This window comes from Fukomys damarensis, unplaced genomic scaffold, assembly GCF_012274545.1.
Source record: "Fukomys damarensis isolate Sample0158 unplaced genomic scaffold, DMR_v1.0_HiC HiC_scaffold_1, whole genome shotgun sequence".
NCBI classification, from domain to species: Eukaryota; Metazoa; Chordata; class Mammalia; order Rodentia; family Bathyergidae; genus Fukomys; species Fukomys damarensis.
Genome location: NW_022900913.1, coordinates 28,777,646 through 28,801,917, shown reverse-complemented (window position 1 = coordinate 28,801,917; position 24,272 = coordinate 28,777,646). Strand labels below are relative to the sequence as shown.

The window sequence follows — 24,272 nt, the reverse complement described above, 5'->3', positions numbered from 1 at the left end:
CGTACTTAAAAAAGAGCTTGTAGGCTAGGAGGCAGAGGGATTCTGTGAACAAGACTGACTAGCGGCCTGGAAGACCTGGGTTGAAAACCATGTTCTGTCACTAAGAAAACTGAATCTCTCTGCTCTTCAGCCCCTCATCTGTAAATGAAAGGTTTTGCTTGGGTGGTAGTTAAGGTTTCTTTCATATTCCAAAATTATATGATGCTATTTCCAAAGCCTCTTAAAAGATTAAATTAGGCTCCAAAGCCAGTTGTGGTGACACATGTCTGTAATCTCAGCACTTGGAAGCCTGAGACAGGAGGGATCACCGCAAGTTTGAGGCCAGCCTGGGCTACATAGTGAGTTCAAGGCCAGTCAGGACTATAGCAAGACCTTGTTCTCAAAAAAGGAGTGGGGACAAAAATAAAATATCCTTCTCTTTATCGGTCTAACATTTAGCTCATGTTGGATTTAATCCCATTTATTTTATTTGTTCCATTAATGCAGATCTCTAAAATTTACATAAAATGGTCTGATATTTTTAAATTTAAAGCAGTTGTTTTGTTGTGTCTTTTGTTTTGTTTTGTTTTGGTACCGGGGATTGAACTCAGGTTCTTGGGCTTGCAAGGCAGGCGGGGGAGCCACTGAGTTAATTCCAAGCCCTCTGTATCTTTGTTTTTTTTTTTTTTTTTTTGACAGGTTGGAGAATTGGATCACAATGAATTGTCTTCTGGCCCTGAATTTGAAAAATTAGCTTCAAAAGCCATTAGCATTTCTGAAGAAGGTTTGTGGAGTTGTGGGACTAAAGCCTGGCTTTTTGGAGCGTGAGAACTAGAAATCATTTTCATAGGGGAGCTGATTCTATGAGTCCCTCTGTTTTTAGATTAAATGTGGGTTTTTTGCTCATTTGTTTTATGGAGGGTACAGGGAGGCTGGGATTGAACCCAGGGCTTTATGCGTACTAAGAATGCACTTTACCACAGAACTACGACCTCGGCCCTCAGGAATATTTTTGTAATAATGTGATTGGTTCTACGACCAGGGCATTTTTTATTTTTTATTTTTTTCCTGAGAAGCCAGTAACCTCATCTGGCTCATATGCCAGCCTGGTGTAAAGTGGCCACTGGCTACAGATTGTGAAGACTACAGAACCTTGTGGGAAGGTTGCTGGTATTTGAGGTTCTGATTAAATAGCCAAGCAATGATGAGCTGTTCAGTGTTTTCATTTCTTTTTTTTTTTTTTGTCCCACTCATCTTTCTCTTTATTTATGCCACTGTTACTTGTACTTTATAACACATTTTTTTCTTTTTATTGAGTTTATTGGTGCAATCTAGGTATACAATACAGTTACATTCATCATTGGGATCCTGTACCTTTACATAATAGGTCTTGATTCTCATTTTTTCCCCTTGTGTGTTTTCATTTCTTATTGAAAGACTGAAATTAGGGTAGTTATGTTTTTACAGCTCCTGTATTTATAGTTGTTTATATAGCATTTGCATTTTTCAATTTTTACTTCTGTTATTTCTACCATTTTGGGGAGGTTAAATTGTGGACTTTTTACTAATTTCATTCTTTCTTATTAACTAATTATGTGCATTTGAGATTAAACACGTTCCTTCATGGACCTAGCCAAGCATGTTGATGTGTACATCATTTGGTGTGTTTATTTCTACATAATTTTATTAAGTGGATTTGGGCTGTGTTTTTCATGATTGAGTTCCATTTTCCTTGTGTTATGATTAGATGATGTATATGATGCTGTTAATTTTTAGATAATTTGTTAAAATTTCTTTTGTGAGCTGGGGGTGGTGGCACACACTTTAATCCCCCCCTTGAGAGGCTGAGCCAGGAGCCCAGCCAGAGCAATTTACTGACTTCTTTCAAAAATTTTGATTTAAATAATCTGGCATTTTCTGTTTTCTGCTTTGCCCGCAGTTGCTTCTTTTGCATCCACTTTAGGGACTGAGATTCCTTCTCCTTTCCTTTATAAGTTCTTCACCTATAATCTGTGTGTGGTCACTTCTCACTGTCTTTGAAAATAACTTTAATTTTACTATAATTTTTTAGTGTTAACTTATTGAGTATATAATTCTGGAGTTCTAAGTCTAGGATTTCCTTTAGATTTTAAAGATGTTATTCCATTATTTACTAACATTGTAACCACTCTTAACACATAGCTTACACTGCCTATTTGCTGTAGTCTAATTACTGTTCTTTTATCTCTGTTTAAAGTTGTCTCTTTTTTTTCTCTCTTTTTTTTGGTACCACGGATGGAACTTGGGGTCCTTGTGCTTGAGAAGCAGGCAGCCACTGAGCTAAATCCCCAGGCACTTGAGTTACTTTTTATTTGCTTCTTTGATACAGTGTGTCTAGATGAGTATTTCTTTTGAAGTAGAAATTGTTCTTCTGTTTGAAGGTTTAACATTGGGAAATTTTTATCCATTATCTTTGCGAGCATTCCTTCTACTCCATTTTAAAAACTATTTGAGGTTGTTAGGTCTGCTCACTATTACTTTTAACCAGTCTTTCATAATTTCTGCCTCTTTGCCTCTCAATTATCTATTTGTGGTAATTTCTTCAGGGCATTTACTAATTTTTTTCCTGCTATGTCTTTTTTGCTATCTACTTTATCCATTATGTTTTTAATTTTGGTGACTACATTTTTGGGTTTTTTAGGGGATGGAGTTGAGACCAGGTCTTGCTTTGTAGTTCAGGCTGGCCCTGGACTCACTATGTAGCCCAGGCTAGCCTCGAACTCTTGGTGATCCTTCTGCCTCTGCCCCCCAAGTTCTTGGATAACAGGTGCGTGCCACCACACCCAGCTAATGACTACATTTTTAGTATCTAGAAGTTCTTTCCTTTTCAAATCTGTTTATCCTGTTCTTACGTTATCATTTCTGTGCTTTCTTAAAAGTTGTCTTTCTTTCTTTTTTACTATGAGAGTTTTCATTTGAAATTTGAGAACAGATTAGTTCATTATACTGTATAAAAGTATCAGAAAAATATATTACAGACTTTCTGTTTTGGTGTTTCTTTTTCCTGGTTTTTTGTTTGTTTGTTTTTTTATTTTGTTTGTTAGTTTGTTCCCCCATACCAGGGATCAAACTCGGGACCTTGCACTTGCAAGGCAGGCATGGTACCGCTGAGCTAAATTCCCAGCCCTTGTTCTTGTTTTTGTGAGACAAGGTCTCCCTATGTTTTTCAGGCTGGCCTTGAACTCACTGTGTAGCCCAGGCTGGCCTCAAACTTGCAGCGATCCACCTGCCTCAGCCTCCTGCATGCTGGGATTACAGGCACATGCCACTCATGTCCAGCACTGTTGCAAACTTCTAATATATCTGTGTTGTCATGTGGAGATGTTAGCAGTCGTTACAGCTTTTTCCTCAATTGTTTTTCACCATTTTCTTTTAATTGTAACATGTGCTCTGGATTAGTGCATCTCCAAACTCACATGGATGAGGAAGAGCAAACTGACAAAGAGGAGACTTCGGAAGCTGAATGTTCAGTAACAGAAAATCATTCTAATCAGAAAGCCCGTGTGTTCCCTTCTGCGGACTCAGCTGTCAGCCTTTCCAGTGGCCAGAACGTTACTTCTCCTGGTATTGTTTCATGTGTGCACATTCTTATTTCCATTAGTATTTTACTGAGCTGTAGCTCCTGGTAATAAACTTATGAAGGATTTGTTAAGTCATTTTGTAATATTTATTTCCGGGAAGGGGAAGTTAAAACTTGTGCCATTCACAGGAAGAATTTCACAAAATATACTTCAGCCACTCATATATCTGTATAATATATTAATACTAAATATATAGCACCCAGAATTACTGTTTGATTTTTATAAAAATTGAGACATTCAAACCCTCCCAGTTATCAGAACTTTGAATTTTAACTTGAAAACCAAATACAGATTTATTAAGCTTCTATTGTATGTGAGACACCTCCACTTTGTGTAGACCCTTGTTTAAGCCTGACCTCTGAAGAAGATATAATTATTATCCCTGTTTCATAGTTGAGAGTATTGAAACTTAGGTTTAGTTGGTAAGTGGCAATTAAAAGTAGCATTCTTTAGTCCTACCGAATACAGGTTTGTCATGTGAATAATAAAGTACACTATTTACCATGTAACACTTATAAAAGTAAATACATTAAAATGTTTTTCTCTAGGAGTTAATGTATGATTAGAAACTTAGAAAGAAATCGTATTCCTATAAAATGAAGATATTTAGTTCACCTCATGGGTGTTTTCTGTAAAGTTGGCAATTTAGAAAAAGGTATTGACTTTTCCTTGTGCCTTTTTTGTTTATTTTTTTGTTTTTTTGTACTTGGGATTGAACCTCAGGACCTTGTGCTTGTGGGGCAGGTGCAGCACCACTGAGCTAAATCCCCAGCCCCTTTTCCTTGCTTTAATGATCAAAAATAGCTTAGATTTTCTTCTTTTGCAATTAACTTCCATTTCTTAGTACATTTCTCTTAATATTCTTAGTGGCAAATAATTTATTCACTGAGAATAGCTTTAATTTTTGGTAGTAGCCATAGGATATTCAGAGGTTCTTCTGATACATGAAGTAAATAACCAGGCTGAGTGTCAATGTTTGGAATTAAAAGTAAGGAATCAGGGCCAGGGATTTGGCTCAGTGGTTCCGCCGCCTGCCTCACAAGCACAAGGACCTGAGATCAATACCCGGTACCAAAAAAAAAAAAAAAAAAAAGTAAGGAGTCAGTTATTAAGGAATAAAGCTGATTAATTTGTGTTTAATAAATCATCTATGTAGGCAGTCACAAGAGTTCCAAAAGTAGTTTGAAAATGAATAATAGACTGTGTAACTGTTTTTAAAGGAATTTGTTTAAATATAACATTTCCAGCTTTTTGGTGCAAGAACACTATTTCATTTCTACTAATCACAGTTTTTATTCAGTTAATCTGTACTCTCATCATTGTCATTTTTTTCTTTCAGTAGTTAAGGCTGTTTTTTTTTTCTTTGAGATAGGATCTCCCTGTATAATTCAGGCTGGTCTCAAACTCGAGGCAGTCATCCGGCCTCCTAAGTGCTGAGATTACAGATGTGCTCCATGATGCCCAGCTAGAGGCTTTTCTTAACAGTAATTAAATTGAGGAGGATCTTTGTCAGGGACCAGAGGCCCTAAACTCTATCATGTAAGACAGTTTATCTTTAAACATAAAGCTGTTCATTTAAGCTGCCCCTGTTACCAGAGTTCTGCAGAAAGATACTCTCTTTTAGTAGTAGTGATTTGGAAGTATTAAACTTGACTAGGTTTGACAAGTTGTGCCCAGATTTGTAGATACTGTGGCTTTGACCTTGTGTGCAAGGGTTCCTAACAGCAGAAGGAAGAGTAACTATGTTTGATGACTAAAACGTCAATTCTTTACCCGAGTGGTCATCATGTCTGTGAATAATCACACCCACTTCGCTCATCAGCCCAGACAGTGCTAGAAGGAATCCTTCAAGCTGCCTTCATGAATAGGCCAGGAGGGTCACGCAGAGTGCCTTCTTAGTGGACCCTCTCTTAGGAGAAGTATCTTTTCTCCTAAGCAAAAAGCTAGAAGTTGTATTATTATTGTTGCTATCATGTTAGATGTATGTGAAATATCTCCCTCCTAGCTAAATTTATTTATTTAATTGCCATTAAGAACTCACATATGCTCATTCTAAGAACAAAGATAAAAAAACTTGTAAATAAAAATATATGCTTAGAAAAGCAAAAATTATTTCATATTAAAACACGGGTATATAAATCTTATGGACAGGTTTAGTTTATCTTAGTTTAGTAAAACAAGAAATTTTTTTGAGATGCAATTTCAGAACACTTTCCCTATATCAACTTACCTTTCAGAGTTAAATGTATTTAAGATCTTATTGTATTGCTTAAAGATATATGGTTCATTTTGGAGAAGGATTAAAAACCAATCTTTGAGTCCTGTTCAAGTAAATTGCTTTTTGGGCTCAAATTAGGTATTTTTCACAATGTATTATTTTCAAATCACCAAAGTTAACTGTTTATTTTGTTTTTAAGTATATTGGACTACAGAACTCTGTCTCTCTTAGTTACTTTTCTCACTGTTGAGACAAAATACCCAATACCCACAAATTAAAGGAGGAAAGGTTTATTTTAGCTCACAGTTTGTAGAGGTTTCAGTCCATAATAGGCTATTTCCAAGGAAGGGCAGCATGGCAGATGGACACTGCAGAGGAAAAGAGTCCATGTCAAAGCAGACAGGAGGCACCAGGCATCAACCCTCAGCAACAGGCCTCCCTTTTCCTTTTATTCTATCCAGGCTATAAGCCTTTGGGCGCTGCCACCCATACGCAGAGGGTGGCTTCCATTATCTACACCCAGAACTATGGTAAACAAGTTAGTGGACTAATCCAGTACCACATACCCTTAATTCACATTCACACAGCCTAGATCCAACCACCTCTAAAAAGCCCTACCTATAACTGCATGACGCTTTGCAGGGACATTTAGATGCAGGCCATAACTATTCTAAGCAAAGAAGAATTGTATTTCTGAAATAAATTTTTTTTAATTAATTGATTTTTATTGATACATTTAAGGTGTACAGTGTAATGACATTCCTCATTGGAAATGTGCACCTTTACATAATCCATCTTGGTTCTTATTTTTTCCCCATTCCCCTGCCCTCTCTTCCCTCTACCCCTCCCTATCTACAAAGATTTCATTTCCATATTTTCTTTTTTTCATGTCAGTTCCACTCCTGTCTTTCTTTTCCCCTACCCTTCCCATTTCCCCTTCCCCATTTCCCCTTTTTTCCTATTTCACATCATTAGACATTTCTCAAAGAAGTAGAAATAGCAAATAAACATAGGTAAAATGTTCAACATCACTGGTCATTCAAGAGATGCAAATGAAAACAACACTGAGATTCCACCTCACCCCAGAAAGAATGGCTGCTATCATGAAATCAACCAGTGACAAATGCTGGCTGGGCTCTGGGAAAAGAGGAACACATCTCCACTGCTGGTGGGAGTGCAGACTGGTGCAACCACTGTGGAAATCACTATGGGATACCTCACAGAACTAGGATTGGAAGGTCTGTTTGACCCAGGTATTCCTCTGCTGAGTATCTTCCCAAAATAATTAAAAGAAATATACCACAGTGATACATGTGCACCCATGTTCATAGCAGCACAATCTGTAATAGTTGAAACTTGGAAGCAGCCCAATTGCCCATCAACAGGAGACTGGATAAAGAAAATGAAATATATTCTATAGAGTTTACAGGATAGAAATATAATCTTAGACAATATTTAATACTAAATAGTATATTTAACAGCAGGCTAAATATGATGTACATATGTACCTTTAAAGCAATTTAGAGGTTTCAAAATATTTGTTTGTGGTTATATAATTTCTAAATTTGATTAATATTTGAAAATTAAAATACTGACCTAAATTTTTATTAATAATATTTTTTCTTTTTTAAGGTATGAATAACAATGATGAATTATTTGAGAGGTAAATATTTTAAGAACTAATTCATTAGTTTACTTAAATTTGGATATAAGTATATGTTTTGGAGACTTTGTTCTTATGAACATGAACTTTGAGATTACACGTATGTTTGTGGTGTAAAAAAATATATTAAATTTCCACTGGGAATGTAGTGTTTTAAGAAACTAAAAAGTGTTACATCATATCCCTTGCTATTATAACATAGGTGATTACAGTGGTATAAACTACATTTGCTACATTTTGTTTTACTAAATATCCATTAAAGTTTAGCAGATAAAACTCACACAAGTCTTCTCATGGGCCTAAAGAGTTTTTTAAAGCGCCTGTGAAATCATCAATTACAGTGGACTCTCAAGTTACAACCAGCCGGACATATGAATAACTTGGGTTAACTAGGTTAATGCCTCTTGTTAGCTATAGCATGTACACAGGTAAACATCCAGATGTCAGCAGTATTGACTTAGTTACAAAAGTCAAGGGTCCCCACTGTATTGATGAGTGTGCTTTTCTTCTAAGAAATAACAAAATTGCAGAAGTAAGAGAGTAGATGCATGTTTACCATTTTCAAATTTATGCTCTTAAAGGCCTAGCTTTTTATGTTCAATTTTGCTTGTAATTAAGTTATAGATGGCGACTTATAATTTTCAAATTACATTTGTAATTAAAGTGTTTCAGTAGATCCACTCCAGATGACTGGACTGACTGATATTGCAGACATTATTGATGACCTCATAACTAACTGTGGTGTTTCCAGTGAAGAGCTTGGCTTAACAGAACAACAGGTTCGGAGCATCTCTAGGTAATCATTGAAGATATTTCCTTTCATTTCATTATTTGATTTTGTTTTTGGGTGCTGAGGATGGAACCTCTTGCCTTATGAATGCTAATAAGCACATGCTCCACCACTGAGCTGCACCCTTAGCTACTAAATAATTCACTCTTAACCCACTTAAAATGTTTCTAGTTCAAGAATATTTAAAGTTGGCCACATTTTAGTGTAATTTTTATGAAATAAATGTAAAGCTTCTCCAGTGGATGGCTGGTTTATTTAGTTAATATAGCACATCTGTGAGCTTTCCCTCTGTATGTACAACATACAGTTAACCCTGTTGCTTATTAAAAGTAATGAATATTTTAGCTTATGGTAAAAAATAAATATATAAATAAATAAAGGGCCAGTGGAGCTATCCTACCTCAAGCACAAGGTTTAGACCCAAAAAAAAAAAAAAAAAAAAAAAAAAAAAAAAAAATTTAGCTCATGGTACTTTATCCTAAATATTTACCCTTAGGATATATTTATAATATATAAATATTGCTGTGGACCATTACATTAAAATTTTTCTCACAGTTCTTACTAAATTGAAAGAATGCTGGCTAACTCTCCTACTCATGCTTCCCTGAAATTCTCCTCTTGGTTTGCTTATATAAAGTAATCAACCTACAGGATTTATCTATTTCCTAGTTCAATTCTACTTACTACTGCTTCAATGAAAATGCAGTGCACTATAATTAGTTACAGTGTTGTTACCTGAAAATACTGCACCAAGAAAAGACGAAAGAAAGAGTTTCTGTTAGTTTAGTGGAACTGTCTGCTCTGTTATGACCTTGTATTACAACCATGTAAATCTTAACTTTCTAAACTAGTATATTTAGTTAACTCCTTGTTGTTGTTTTTTTTCCTGAAGTTAATGATCATGTTATAAATATTTCACCGGTAGTCTATGAAATGTCAAGAATTAGAATAAAAATAAAAGTTGTTTTCTGCTCTTGAATGGAGATAAACTGTTAAGACCAAGTTATATGAGTATGCTATAGGAAGAAAGTCAGAGAAGGCAGCTTCAGTGGTTCAAGAATTTGATCTGTATCTCAAAGGATTAAGAGAAATTCTAGTCTATTAATGGCTGCTAACTGAGAGGAAGGATATTCCAGGCAGAGTATCCTGTGCAGTGTTACAGTGATGGTGAGGGCAGGAGTTGGATGTGGCTAGAGTTTGTGCATAGAAGGGACAGTGGGACAAGACAGTACTAGGACCAGGGACACTTGCTGAGTTTGCCTCATTGGCAGACAGCAGGGGAGTCAGCAAAGGCTCTCAGCCTGAACTGGGAGTCAGTTAGAAGACTTTACTTTCAGAGTCTGGGAATGAGGTGCTCCTAGTGGAGAGTGCAAGTCACAGGGCTGAGAAAACACTGGAGTCTGTCAAGAGGTGAGAGTGATAGATTTTTTTTTTTGGATGACTAAATTAATGGGGATTTCTTTAGCAAGTTGAAGAATTTGGTTTAAGACATAAGGTACCAGGAGAGTATTCAATTGGTAAAAATCAGTTTTAAATCCTTGAGAAGCTGATGCCAAGATGGGATTTAGATGAACAAGAGCTTTATTTAGAGAAATGCTCATGAAGGGAAAGGGATGGAGCCATACAAGATGAGAACCAGCTATGATGGGGATCGGACTGTAGTGCAGGCTGTGGGTCTGACTGTATTGGTTGAGCCCCAAGATCACTCCTAGGAGCAGCATTGTGCTAGGAGGGCTCACAAAATTTGGCATATACTGTAGTCATATTTATATGACCATAATTTATTCCAGCAAAAGGGAAAGGTTCATGTGGGTAAGTTCCAGGGGAAACTAGTCATAGGTGTCCCAGAATCCTTTCTCAGTTAAGAGGACACACTTGTCTTTTAGTAACAAGTTGTGACAACGCATGTAAAATGTCCACCAGGCAAGCATATTAGATTCTTGGTGGTTTTATTTGGTTACTTCCTGGCACGTTCTACAGTCCAAACTCTGAGAATGACAGTAAGTGTTCAAAATAGAAACTGTGTGTGTCTATGACCTGTCTTCTATCTCACATGGTGTCTTCTTCACACTATGGTTGATGCATCTGCCCCCAATGCCCATCTCCAAGCACCCACTTTCCCAGATTACCACTAGTACCACTAGTACCAGAATCTCAGTAGCACCACTTGCATTAGTTTAGACCCCATGAGAAGCAGAAGCCAAGATGGGATTGATGGACAGGAGATTGATGGATAGGAGATTTGTTGGGCACATGGCCACGAGAAAGAAGGAAGGAAAGAGTTGGGTAAACAAGGTCTCAGAATGCAGCATACCTCTAAGAATATTTCATCCAGGTTGATGATAAGGCCTCAAGCCAGTATCCTCTTCAGAGTTTGCAGAAATAGGCCAGTCACAGCATTCCTGCCCTGGTTAGTTAACTCAGTTGATCTGAGGAAAATGTGATACAGGTCTGAAGATGGGGGTAGATCCGGAACAGCTCAGAAGTCACCTCTGTGCATAAGTTTTGGAAGTGACTGAGATAGTCCATGGAGTAGATCATAAATAAGCAAGTTCAGAACAGACCATATATTAGTACTTGAAGTCATGAACAGAAAAGGGAACCAATATATGAGGTTGTATAGTGTTTTGAGAGTTAAGAAAAGATAAAGGTAAGAGAGTTTAAAGAGGGAAATAATTTGAAGCAAATGTTACAGTGAACTTGTGCCCCTTCTGAGACCATTTTCTTTTTTTCTTTTCTTTTTTTTTTTCTTGGTACCAGGGATCAATGAGACCATTTTCTTTGAAGCTCAGAGAACAAATGCAGCATGATAACTAGAGTGTATAAGTGTGTATTCCTTTCAAAATGGGACAGTCTTTCCACATAAATAGTTTTATTTAGTTATGATACTTCTTATCTGCATCATAAATTTAAAAGCAAGTGATGCTTTACCCATTAAATTTTTCAGGATTCCACATTCTTCTGGCAGCTGTCCACAAAGAACTGATAAAGAGAGAAGAGAAATTCGAGTTTGGATGAAAAGAAAAAGGAAAGAAAGAATGGCAGAATATTTAAATCAGCTGGCAGAAAAGAGAGGGCGAGAACACAGTCCTTTCTGCCCCAGAGGCAGTCCAGTAAGTCTGCAGTATCAAGGGTAATGGAATTGTCATGGGGTTTGTATAGCTTTTCCTAGCCAACACTCAGAAAAAGTTTAACATAACTTGAATGCCTTTTTTATTGGAAGATAGAACCATCACCATTTTACATAAGTCAAGAAAGGTTAAGAAATCATCTTAACAACCATGTAGCAGGATATTGTGCACACTGTTTACTAAACAATTTCAAATTTCTTGCTTCCCTCTGGCTAATATTGGTTGCAGCATTTTAAACAGATAAGGAGGTTGAGAGATTGGGAGACCAGTTATTTAATTTTCAATGAGAGTCAGTGGCAAAATGAACAACTGACTGTGTCTATTAAAAGCATTTTCAAAACTTGATTTTCTATCTATAAGTTACGTACAAAGAATACAAAAAATAAAAATTATGGGGTAATCATGTGCCAGCAAGAACAGTGGCACTTCTATGTATGTGTATGTGTGTGTGGTTTTTTTAAAAATACCAATTAAAACGTCAGCATTTATTTGCTGAGCCCTGAATATGGACATCCCAGGGCCAGATCAAGAGTATTTTTTTGCCTTCAAAAGGTGAAAAAAGTAGTTACTTTGTTAATAACATTACTATAAAAATTATATATTTTTTTCTTTTATTGAGTTTATTGGTACATTTTAGGTATACAGTACAATTATATTCACTATTGAGATCTTGTACCTCTACATGACAGGTCTTGGTTCTCATTTTTTTCCCCTTGTCCGTGCCCTCCCTTCAATACCTCTTCGCCTCCCCATTTACAAACACTTTATTTCCATTTTTTCATTTTCTCCTATTTTTTTTTTCCCTTATTACCTTTCCCCTACCCTTCCCACTTTCCCTACACCTTTAGCCCTTTTCTTCCCATTTCACATGGTCAGTTATCTCATTAGGATCTTATGTACTATTATACCTTTTCACACCAGAGAAATTATTCGGTATTTACACATGTGTGACTTATTTATTTCACTTAGGAGTATATCCTCAATATGTATCCATTTTCCTATGAATGAATCTAATTCCTCATTCTTTATGTATTCCATTTTATAGAAAACACATCTTTATTCAATTTCCAACTGATGGGCAAATGGGCTGTTTCCAAGATTTAGCTATTACAAACTGTGCCGCTATAAACATAGGTGTGCACATATCAAGGTGATATGATTCCTTTCTTTTGGAAAGATTCCCAGCAGAGGGATGGCTGGGTCAAATGGAACCTCTAGTCCCAGCTCTTTGAGGTATCTCCATATGGATTTCCATAGTGGTTGCACCAGTCTGCACTCCCACCAACAATGGAGAAGGGTTCCTTTCTCCCCACAACCCTGCCAACATTTGTTATTGATTTCTTGATAGCAGTCATTCTTTGTGGGGTGAGGTGGAATCTCAGTGTTGTTTTCATCTGCATCTTGAATGAACAGTGATATGAAACATTTTTTCATATATTTACTTGCTACTTTTACTTCTTTGAGAAATATCTGTTCATTTTAGAAGCACATTTTTGAATCGGGTCTTTATATTTGGGCGGGCTGATTGTTTTGAGTTCTTTATATATTCTAGATAATAGTCCTGTGTCTGAGGAGCAGCTGGTAAAAATTTTTTTCCACATTGTAGGTCGTCTCTTAGTTCTGTTGATGGTTTCTTTTGCAGTACAGAAACTTTTTAATAAGATACAATCAGAGTTGTTGATTCTTTCTGCTAGTTCTTGTGCTACTGAGGATTTGTTCATAAAGTGTTTTCCTATGCCAATGTCTTCCAGAGTTCTGCCTAACTTATCTTCCAGAAAGTTTAATTTTTCTGTTTTAATATTTAGATCTTTAATCCACTTGGATTTTACTTCAGTGCATAGTAAAAGATAAGGGTCTAGTTTTAATCTGTGGCAGGTTGAAATCCAGTTTTTCCAACACCATTTATTAAAGAGGCTATCTTTCCTCCACTGAGGATGGTCAGCTCCTTTGTCAAAGATGAGGTAGTTGAGTATATTTGGGTTTGTTTTTGTGTCTTCCAGTCTGTTCCACTGATCCTCAGGCCTCTTTCTTTGCCAGTACCATGCTGTTTTTATCACAGTGGCTTTGTAGTATAGTTTCAAATTGGGAATTGTTATACCCGCTGCCATGTGTCTGTTGCCTAAGATGGTTTTTGCTATTCTAGGTCTCTTGTGGTTCCAAATGAATTTTTGGGTTCTTTTTTCTAGTTCTGTGAAATATAGTGTTGGAATTTCAATTGGCATTGAATTGAATCTGGATAGCAGTTTTGGTAGTATGGCCATTTTCACTATGTTGATTCTTCCTACCTAGGAGCAGGGGATATCTTTCCATTTTCTTATATCCTCTTCGATCTCTTTTTTCAGATTGCTGTCATTTTCAGTGTAGTGGTCTTTTGCTTCTGTTGTTAGATTGATTCCTAGATACTTCATTTTTTGGGATGCTATTGTGAAAGGAATTATTTCCCTAATTTCTCTCTCAGTGAGTCTGTTATTTGTGTACAAGAAGGCTATTGATTTTTGAGTGTTGACCTTGTATCCAGCTACTCTGCTAAAAGTGTCAATTAAGTCTAGGAGTCTTTTGGTGGAATTTTTTGGCTCTTCAATGTAGAGTATCATATCATTAGCAAATAATGACAATTTAACTTCTTCCTTATCTATCTTTATTGCTTTAATTTCTTTCTCTTGTCTAACTGCTGTGCCTAATGTTTCCAGAACTATATCAAAGAGGAGTGGTGATAGTGGGCATCCTTGTCTTGTTCCTGATTTTAACGTGAAGGTTAAAAATTATATTTAGATGATAAATAAATTACATTTGGGACTGGGGATTAAGCGCAAGGTCCCAAGATTGATCCCTAGTACTAGATAAATAGCACTAGATTGATTGATTATAGTTTATATCTTACTTTGTAATCTGAAATAAAATGAAATATAATGGCACTTGACTTTTAAAGCATTTCTTGGAGAACAAATTCTGTAAGTGAATTTTCCAAGTAAGGTTGTCCTGTTTAAGCTCCACACGATGCAGTAGGTGAACTATTATTTAAAATATGTAATTTATTCAAAAGAGTATATTGGTGCTAAATTAACATTTTTCTTGATAAGCTTGGCAGACAAGATAAGGAACCTCAGAACTACCTGAGGTACATGGCCAGAATGTTAAAGTGTGTTTATATTACTGCGTGTGCGTGTGTGTGTGTTCCCCTGGCCCATGAGGGATGAATTCAAATTCCACCTTCCCTGTCAGCTAAGTGAATACTCAAGATTGTTAGAATTGTGTCCAAAGGCATAAGAGCTGTTTGGTTCATAGGCCTTGTGATGTCATGCTCAATTTCATAAACACTTGGTTATTTTTAGCTTCTATTGGGGTGAAGGTATGGGATTAATGAGTTAATATGATTAAAATTTTCACTTGCTTTGAAATCAGCAAGATCTTTAGTTTGTTGTAGACTATTTTTCTTTAGCATCTTCCGAAAGTGAATTTACTTCTGGATGCCCTTTTTTACAAACATAATTATGTATTAAAAGATGCATGCAACTCAAAATAATTCCCCCTCCCTCCTTCCTTCTTTCCTTCCTTTTTTTTTCTCTTTTTTGGTATGGTGAAGGAGATTAAACCCAGGGCCTTGAACTTGTAAGGCAAGTGCTGTATCACTGAGCTACATCTCCAGCCCTACAACAGTAATTCTCTCTCTCTCTTTTTTTTTTTGGTACCAGGGATCGAACTGCAGACCCTGAACTTGTGAGGCAGGTGGCAGCACCACTGAGCCAAATCCCCAGCCCACAACAGTAATTCTTAATTTTCCAAAATAACTGACATTTGTTCATTTTCCTTCTTGGTAAATATATTTTGAAATACAGTGATACCTCTGTTTACAAATTTAATTTGTTCTACAATTCTGGAAAAGATGACTATGTCGTCTTAGTTACCTGATGCAGAGTTTGAAAGCAATAACAAAATTTTGCTAAATGCTTCTGTTTGTGAACCAGATCATTTGCAAATAATAGCATTTGTGAACCAAGATACCACTGTATTTACAAGTCACAGTGAACTCACTACAAAAGATTTTTGGTAAACATTTTACAGTATTAAAATGATTATTTTAAATGTTATTTCTGGGGCCGGGGATTTAGCTCAGCGGTTCGGTGGCCTGCCTTGCAAGCGCAAGGATCTGAGTTCAATCCCAGTACCAAAAAAAGGTTATTTCTGCTTTTTCAGCCAGCCTGTTAATGAGATTAATCACATGATTATTTATAAGCTTTGGGTGTCTTCATCCCTAAAATATTATTTTCTGTTTTGTATATAGCTCAGTAAATTTCTTCTCTTTTCACATAATATATTAACTAGTAAAATACATTTTATATTTCATTTATTAACCTAGATATTACATTAATTACATAATTTAACATTTTCATATTTTGTATAAGGATAGAAAGCTTTATCAGATATGACACTGTTTTATATTGTTTCCTAAATAACTGACTTATGTTTAATGGTTTAATTATTTGGACTGAACAGTAATGAATTAACTGGATATTTCTTTTGCAGTTTTACATGACTTCAAGGGAAATCAGGCTGAGACAAAAGATGAAGCATGAAAAAGACAGGTAAGTTTGGTAGCTGTGCCTTGGGCATTCTCTCTACCTCTTGCCCAGGGCATAGACTGTGCTTTCAGAATTGCACTGTTTACAGAAGTTCTTCTGGTCAATAAATAGAAAATTATTGGAGATCTTATTGTTAGCCTTATTTCAGAATTTGCTTAAAAATATTATTTGTGCCATTCAGTTTTTATGACCTATTTCTGCAGTTCTCCCTTTCTCAACCCAGCTATGTATGTACATTGAGGAAATGCCTCAAAGTCCGTACCATAGTCTCCTTTAACAATACTCTATACTGCATAATGGCTTCAGATATCTGATGAACAGGACTTGAAAAACATTGAAAAAGCAAAAGCACTGTGTCCCCTCTAGAAATATGAAATGAAAGTGATTGAATAAATGATGTTTAATTAATTTATTTGTTTCTTCTAAAGATTGCTACTCTCTAACCACTATAGTCAGAGACTCTCACAAGCATACAGTCTGATGAATGAACTACTGTCAGAGTCAGCACATCTACCAGCAACTACACAGAAACCTTTGTCTAACAAACCCAGCACTGTTCAGCATTGTGGACAGCAACGCTGCCCTTCTCCTAGGCGGTAAGACAAAGTTAGGCATGTCATTTGGCAAAATAATGAGAGGCCTGTTGAGACTTTTGCGAACCAAATTCAGTGTATTGCGTCTACCTTGCTTAAAGTCATGATGACAAAATGAAAAGTCATAGCCCTATAATTATGAGGACTTTATAATATAATTTATAGACTCAAGAAAGGAAAAGGCAAAATGCTATGGCATATCTAACTATACTGAACAAAGCACTTCAAGACACCTGAAGTACAAAATTCTATATCTGTTCAGTCTTATTTTTTCTTTAATGTCAGTTACTTTTCTTAATACTGAGGCAAAATACCCAACACCCAAAGTTAAAGGAGGAGACTGTATCCCTGGTACCAAAAAAAAAAAAAGGAAATTTTATTTTAGGTTATAGTTTGTAGAGGTTTTAGACCACAATTAGCTGGCTCCAGGGTAGGGAGGCAGAGGGGAATGGCAGAGGAGAAACAGTCCATAGCAGGGTAAGCAGGAAGCAACAGGAGCAAGCAGCAAAGCAAAGCAGCAATAAGCCTCCGTTTCCCTTTTATGTCATCCAGGCTACAAGCATTTTGGGTGGTGTTACCCACAGGCCAAACTATGCTAAACCAATCAGTGGGCTAATTTAGTGATCAAGGGATCATGTACCTATAATCCAAGTTCACACAACTTAGATCAGCCACTTCCAAAAACCCCCAAGCTGTAAGCCCATGGGGTTTTGAGGAGACATGTAGACAAGACATAACACTTTATGTTAAGCTTTGCTTCTTTTATTTCCTCCTAACTATATCCTGTTTCTTCACCCATGGTCTTCGCAGAACAGTCAGCCCCCAGCAGTTGGCCATTTCTCCTGCTGCTGCCCTCCCTGCCCTGCCTAGTTATATTCATCCAGTGTGGCACTGTTGTATATTTCACCTTAAATTTTGGATATAAGTCCATCAGGCGGAAGTAAATTAAATATAGAATGTTAAAGTATCCAGTTTTAAAGTTTCCTATATATGGCAAACAGATATGCAGAGTTAGGTCTCATGATGATCTGTGCTATAAGCGTGACACTTTGTTAAAAATTACCACCTTTAACAAAGTAAAGATTAGAATTATAAACATAATCACATAACTTATAAGGCTATAAGAAATGCTACCAGTACAGATTCAGATATAATCAGTTCACCTGTGTGGTTGCTATGGCATTTACTCAAAATACCAAAAGTTCTCTTTGAATCTTTTTCAGAATTAAGCAGGTGATTAGAATGAAGCAAGTGATTAAGTACCTAAATAACTGCCAAATATATGGAGAATTTGAAATGGGTAGTGAGATAACTAAAAGCAGTTTCTTTGAAAAAATGAATTAAGTTTGAGATAGGAATGACAATAATTTGTTGTGGGTTATCAACAAATGTAACACAGGTACAGAATAGTGTTAAGTAAATATATTAATCTGGGCTATAATATGAGCTTGTTGAAATACTAAATTTTATCACTGATGTGACATTCTAGGGATATAATAATAGTGTAATTTCTGCTTCAGAGAGAATCAACATGAACACAATTTTCCAATAAATCGACCTGGAAAAGTCAGATATGTATCCAAATCAAGTTATACCCATACAAGGAAACCTCTTGGACAACCTCAGGGCTCACTTCGGCCACATGGTAAAACTTAAAGGTCTTGGGGGGGGGTAGTTTATTTTTATTAGTACATATTTGCCATACATAATGATCACATTCATAATAAGGAATTTTTGCCTGTACATAATATGTCTTAATTCTTTTTTCCCATTCTGCTCCCTTCCCTTCAACTCTTCTTCCCCTCCCCATTTACAGCTCTTTTATCTAGTGTGATCAGTACCTGTCCCTTCTTATCTCCAGTGTTGCGGTTTCATTAGGAAAAGCTATAAATCTTAGTAAAAAGGGATTCTGATTTCAACAGACTCTAAGGCATTAGTAAAAGACTTTGCTATATCATGATACTATTTTTTGCTTTGAAATAAGAAAGGCCCTGTGAATCTTTTTAAACTAATTGCCTTTTTGTAATGGAAGTTGAACAGGAATTTGTTGTAAGTTACTGGGAAATCTTCTTTTATATATCTGGTAAAGAAGTAGTCATCCTTTTCCACATTTGGAGATGTATCTGTTATTTATAGCTAGCTTTTCTTAATTAATTTTACTATATTTGGGTTTTGATTACTAAAGTAGACCACATTTATGTGTAGAATGCCTGTACACTAAAAATGTACAAAGATAGATGATAATGTAGTACAAATGTGAAATGTTGAAAATTCTAGTAACTAACTTATGTGCCAAGTTCTGTTTATGCTCTTTAATTACAACCCTTGACTTGGATACTATTATGTTCTCATTCTAAAGATGAGGAAACCAAGACAGAGAAAGGTTAAATAACAACTGCTAAGAAGTAGTAAAGTGAAAAATTTAATCCCAGCCTGGGTCCAGAATCTATACACTTGGAACCTGTTACCTCAGTATGTTGACTCAATTCAGAATATAGAAATTCCCTGAATTCTGGTCCTTTTGATAAAATTTAACTCTTGCTTCTGATTATCAAATTTCAGCAAGAAAATACTGCTCTTTTTAAACTAGAATTCAAAGTAATGAACCATGCTTTCTTTTAAAAAATTTTTTTCACACTTGATGTATTTCCCAAAATTGAATAAATTCTCCCAAATTGGCCAAGTTTTAAAGCCCTGAATCTTGGTTTCTTAATGTCTGGTGAGAAAGGCTTGGATTACGTGGAAATATGTCTTCCTCTTGTGTCTGTCCCACGTGAGGCCTTCATTGTCACCTTTCACTCTGCCTGCGGCAGCCTCGGCCACCCTCTGGCCCTCTCCCTGCTCCCTGGGATTGTGTGGCCGTGTTCACTGCTATGGCTCAAAAGCCTGCAGTGGTCCAGACCTTCTGCCTGGCCTTCATACCATCCTCCAACTGTTCTTCCTGCTTCCTTTACCTCCTCTCCCCATGTCACCAGGGATGCATTACAGCTCACCAACCATACACCATGCTTTTGTACTCCCATTCCTTAGGTGAAATTCTAGGGTTTATGAATAAGTATCATTTATTTCTGTGTCTTTGAAGACATTGCTGATCTTAATTCTTTGAACTTGATATATTCAGTTATAAATTCTCCATTATCATTTCTGAATTGAGGCTAATACATATTTGTTGTGAAAACTAGTGATAAATGGTGACTAAAATAGTTATTTTTTCTGTCTTGTGAGCCCTTATCACATTCTTTATACCCCGCTTGGAGCACAACAATGTCTTATGCTCTAGTTGCTTGTAAACTTTTTAAGTCCCCAATAGACTAAATTCCTAGGGTATAGCATTATTCTCTTCCTCATCCCTACATTACCCCCACATTGAACAAATGAAATACTTGAAAAATGGAACAAGTGAAAAAAATGACTTTTTAGCTTTTTTTGTCCTCCAAATAGGTATACATGAACAAATTATTGTTCAAGGATATTAATAGGTGGGTTTTATCTCCAATACTGCAAAACAGAAAGAAACCTTAATCATTCTCTTGATAGAAGTTAACTTGGCATTTTATATAGGCGTTTACTGCTTATGGGCTTACTATGTCCCTGACTTTCCGGGTACCAAAGAAAAAAAAGAAAAAAAACATGGCTGCATATGGGAGGTTAAACAGTCGTGTCTGCTTTCTAGGAACTGCCACTTTTACCATCCAGAAGAGTGTGGGTGAAACCAAAGCAGCAGTAAGGAAAGCTATACAGTCTCCAGTTACCTTCAGGAAAGGTAAGGGATAAAGAATAGAAGGTTCTTAGAGTTAATACTAAGTTTTGAACAATTTTAAATCACTGCTGGAAGTTTCAAATACAGGTTTCAGAATGAAGAGTATGATTTTTCTGCAGTGCAGTACTTCAGAGAGGAGGCTTTGCAGTTAGCTTATCTGCAGTTCTCGTTCATTGCTGACTCTGTAACCTTGGGCAGATTTCTGACCCCATTTATATCAGCCTCAGTTTTCTCACCTACAAAATACAAACTGTAACCATGCAGATGTGCAAAATAACCTTGGTAAGTAACAGAACTATTGCATTATCCCCACTTTACAGCTGAGGACATCGAGACTTAAGAGACTTTCACATCTGCTTAGAACAATAAAAATAGTACAGTTACAGAACACTTACTCTGTGCCAGTAATGATGAGCCTTTTGGAGCTTTCAGTGGTACAAACAGCCTGCTGTGGCACGCACGCCACAGGTTCACCAGCACAGCTCTTTGCCAAGCATTGGGTTAACACCTGGTCTTCATGAGCTTAATTTTCATGTTAATCTAATGAGGTCTATGGAGTTATCCCCATTTAAAGAAAAGAACTACATTTGGTAGGGATGATGTTAGAGAGAAAACAACTTATACGTAGTATAAAAATGATGAGAGATAGAAATAATCAGTCTAGTCTGGCTGGTATGCCTCTCTCCAGTCATATATCCTTTCTTAACAAATCCATCTTTTAGATAGTACATTTCTTTGTCTAATGTGCTTTTATCTCATCAATTGGTATTTAGTATCATTGGCTATATTTGGGATGTGTGTGTGTGTGTTACTGGGGAATGAACCCAGAGTATTCATAGTGAGCTACATCCACAGATCTTTAAAAAATTTTTGAGGCAGTGTCTCACTAACTCACTAAGTTGCCAAGCATGGGCTTGAATTTATTGTCTTCCTGCAGTGCTGGGATTATGGGATGTGTCACCATGCCCAGCTTAATGGCTGTATTTTCTAAAAGTTCTGTTTTGGTTCTGTTTTCATTCTTTTCCACATGCATATATTAAAACCTTACCTTCTAATCATTAGGACCAATATGAGTACTAATAACATGATTTCCTATGCTTTTAATTTTATAATCTTTAATCTTTTCTGTCAAAGTCTCTCATCTTAATCTTTTGTAAAATATTTTCTAGAGTACTATTTTTTATTTTTATAAGGAAATAGCTAAAAAAATGTCTTGATCAACAGATAAAATGCCTCCAGTGTTACTCCTAGGAATAGTTGCCAATTATACAATCATTCATACCTTATTATTTATGAGAGCCCCAGAGATCCAGAGGTCTGTGTTCTTGATGTACGTTATGATCCACCATAAGGCCTTGCCCATAGAAAGCCTTCGTGTTTTCTTAATTGTCCAGGAATATCCTGCTTCTCAGAGTGAGAAATTGAGTATGAGTCCAGGCTTGAATGCTTGGCTAGACTGTGATCCACTCACAAGAAGTACAAGAGGAGGAGCAGTGTTTTGATTTAGTTTGGTTTATTTGGTTGGTTGGTTGATTGGTTGATTGGCACTTTTTGAGACAGGGTCTCAGTATGTAATTCAGGCTGACCTTGAACTCACTATGTAGCACAGGCTGGCCTCTAACTTGTGATCCTCCAACCTCAGCCTCCTGATTTCTGGGATTATAGGTGTGCACCACCATTTCTGGTTGATGAGCAATGTTTTTTAGAAGTGAAAGTAACAGGTTTAGTTTTATCATTCATTGATTGATCTCAGACTCTGCAAGCACTATCTGGCAGTCTGTTTAAGGAAACTAGATGGCATTGTCTACTGTCCTTTGATAACCAAGCACATTCTACCAGCCTGATTTCTACCAGGGGGCTTCTTGGTATATCACTTGCCTTCTTAGAAAGTTTTCACTGGCACATATATACTGAAAGTGAAGGAAGAGGAGCTATGCTATGTGAATTGTGACCAAGAGATAGCAGGGGTGCGTACAGTTATAGCAGTAAAATAGACTTCCAGTCAGAAACTGTCAGAAATGATTGTAAAAAAGTTACCATTTAATAATAAAGGGTCTGATTCATCAAGGGGACATAATGTCATTAAGTATCTATACATGGAATACAGAAGCACATAAATATATAAACATTAATGGACAAAACGGAAGTTCGATCCCAGATACCAGGGTGGGGGTAGTTAGCACTTTAAACAAAAAGAACCCAACAGGTATATATATGAAACTTTCCATCCCATAGCAGTAGAATACTCCTTCAGGCCACAAAACAAGTCTTGACAAATTTAAGAGGATTAAATCATAGTATGTTTTTTGTTTAGTTTTGTTTTGCTTTTGGTTTGCTTTGGTTTTTGCAGTGCTCGGAAGTGAATCTGTCTTTGAACCACATCTCCAGCCCACAGTTAGCAGGCACAGTATTAGTTTTTACCATAGTAGGATGAAATTAAACATCAATGATCAGAAGAATTATGGAAAATTCACATACATGTGGAAATTTAAATGGCCTGTTTCTGAACAATCAGTAGTTTATCTCAGAGGGGAATTTAAAATATGTTGAAATCCAGATGTGGTGATACATGCCTCTAATCCCAGCACTGCAGGAGGGTCACAAGTTCAAGCCACATTGAGCAACTCAGCAATTTAGCAAGATCCTGTATCAAAATTTTAAAAGGGTTAGGGATATTGCTCAGTATAAAGGCCTTAATAACACCCACCCACCCACACCTACATGCATACACAAAATATTTTGAGACAAATGAAAATGGAAACAGCATGCCAAAAATCCAGAGATATAGCAAAAGCTGTTCAAATGGGGAAAATTTTTTTTTCTGGGTTTGTTGTTTTGTTTTTTATTTTTTTGAGACAAATGTCTCACCTGTACAGTTCAATTTGGCCTTGAACTTACTGTGTTTTCCAGGCTGGCCTCAAATTCCCTGTGATCCTCCTGCCTCAGCCTCCTGAGTGCTGGGATTACAGGAATGCACCACCATGTCCAGCCAGATGGGGAAATTTATACCAACATATGCCAACATTAAAAAAAAATGAAAGATCCCAAATAAGTGACCTAACAATACACCTAAAGGAACAAGGGGAAAAAAGTTAAACACAAAGCTAGCAGAATGGAAGAAATAATAAGGATCAATCAGAATAGGAAAAAAAAAATGAAATAAAGAATAGAAAACCAAAGGAAAAAAATCAGTTCTATGAATTTTTTTAATATGAACAAACTCTTAGAATAAGAACAGATTCAGATATGTAAGATCATAAATGAGAATGGAAACATGACCCCTTAGAAGTAAAAGAGATCATAGAAAGACTGTTATATGTCACCAAATGTGGTAATGTAGAGGAAACAAATAAATTCCAGGAAAAATACAACCTGTAAAAGTTGAATCAGGAAAAAACAGCCAAAACAGACCAGTAATAAAGAACTTAAAGTAGTAATTAAAACCTCTCAGTACAGGAAAACTCAGGACCAGATGGCTTTACAACTGAATTCTGCCAACCTTTCAGACTCCTCCAAATAAAGCAAGAGGGAATTCTTCCAAATTATTTTTGAGGCCAATATCACCTTGATACCTAAGCCAAAGAAACCACAAGGTGTAGTTAGTTATCTCTAATGAGCAGTCATGTAACAATCTTCAATTAAATATTAGTAAATAAAATTCAACAATGTTATAAAAAAGATTACACATCATGATCAAGTGGGATCTGTTCGTAGCATATTAGACTGCATTAATATACAGATAAGTAGATGTAATCATGCTCACAGATTTAGAGAGATGCTCATATCAGCTGGCACAGCAAAAGCATTTCAACTTCCTTTGTTAATTAAAAACTCTTTTAAGCTGGGGATTTAGCTCAGAGGGTCTGCTGCCTGCCTCAAAAGCACAAGGACCGAAGTTTGATCCCCGGTACCCATCACAAAAAAAAAAAAAAAAAAAA

At 36.3% G+C, this 24,272-nt stretch overlaps 1 protein-coding gene across 3 annotated transcripts in view; it reads left to right on the top strand.

Moving 5' to 3' along the window:
• The window catches only part of Cplane1 (ciliogenesis and planar polarity effector 1), a 134,985-nt gene that overhangs the window by 97,354 nt on the left and 13,359 nt on the right, over positions 1–24,272 (top strand). For 2 of the 3 annotated variants that reach the window (XM_010605485.2, XM_010605483.2), the window contains exons 44-52: positions 679–763; positions 3,418–3,594; positions 7,450–7,480; positions 8,145–8,276; positions 11,218–11,383; positions 15,926–15,984; positions 16,410–16,577; positions 18,095–18,219; positions 20,248–20,337. In XM_010605485.2, the coding sequence (XP_010603787.1) occupies positions 679–763; positions 3,418–3,594; positions 7,450–7,480; positions 8,145–8,276; positions 11,218–11,383; positions 15,926–15,984; positions 16,410–16,577; positions 18,095–18,219; positions 20,248–20,337 (1,033 nt within the window). The remainder of the gene's footprint in view (positions 1–678; positions 764–3,417; positions 3,595–7,449; positions 7,481–8,144; positions 8,277–11,217; positions 11,384–15,925; positions 15,985–16,409; positions 16,578–18,094; positions 18,220–20,247; positions 20,338–24,272) is intronic. The other variant, XM_010605486.2, reaches the window with a different exon arrangement.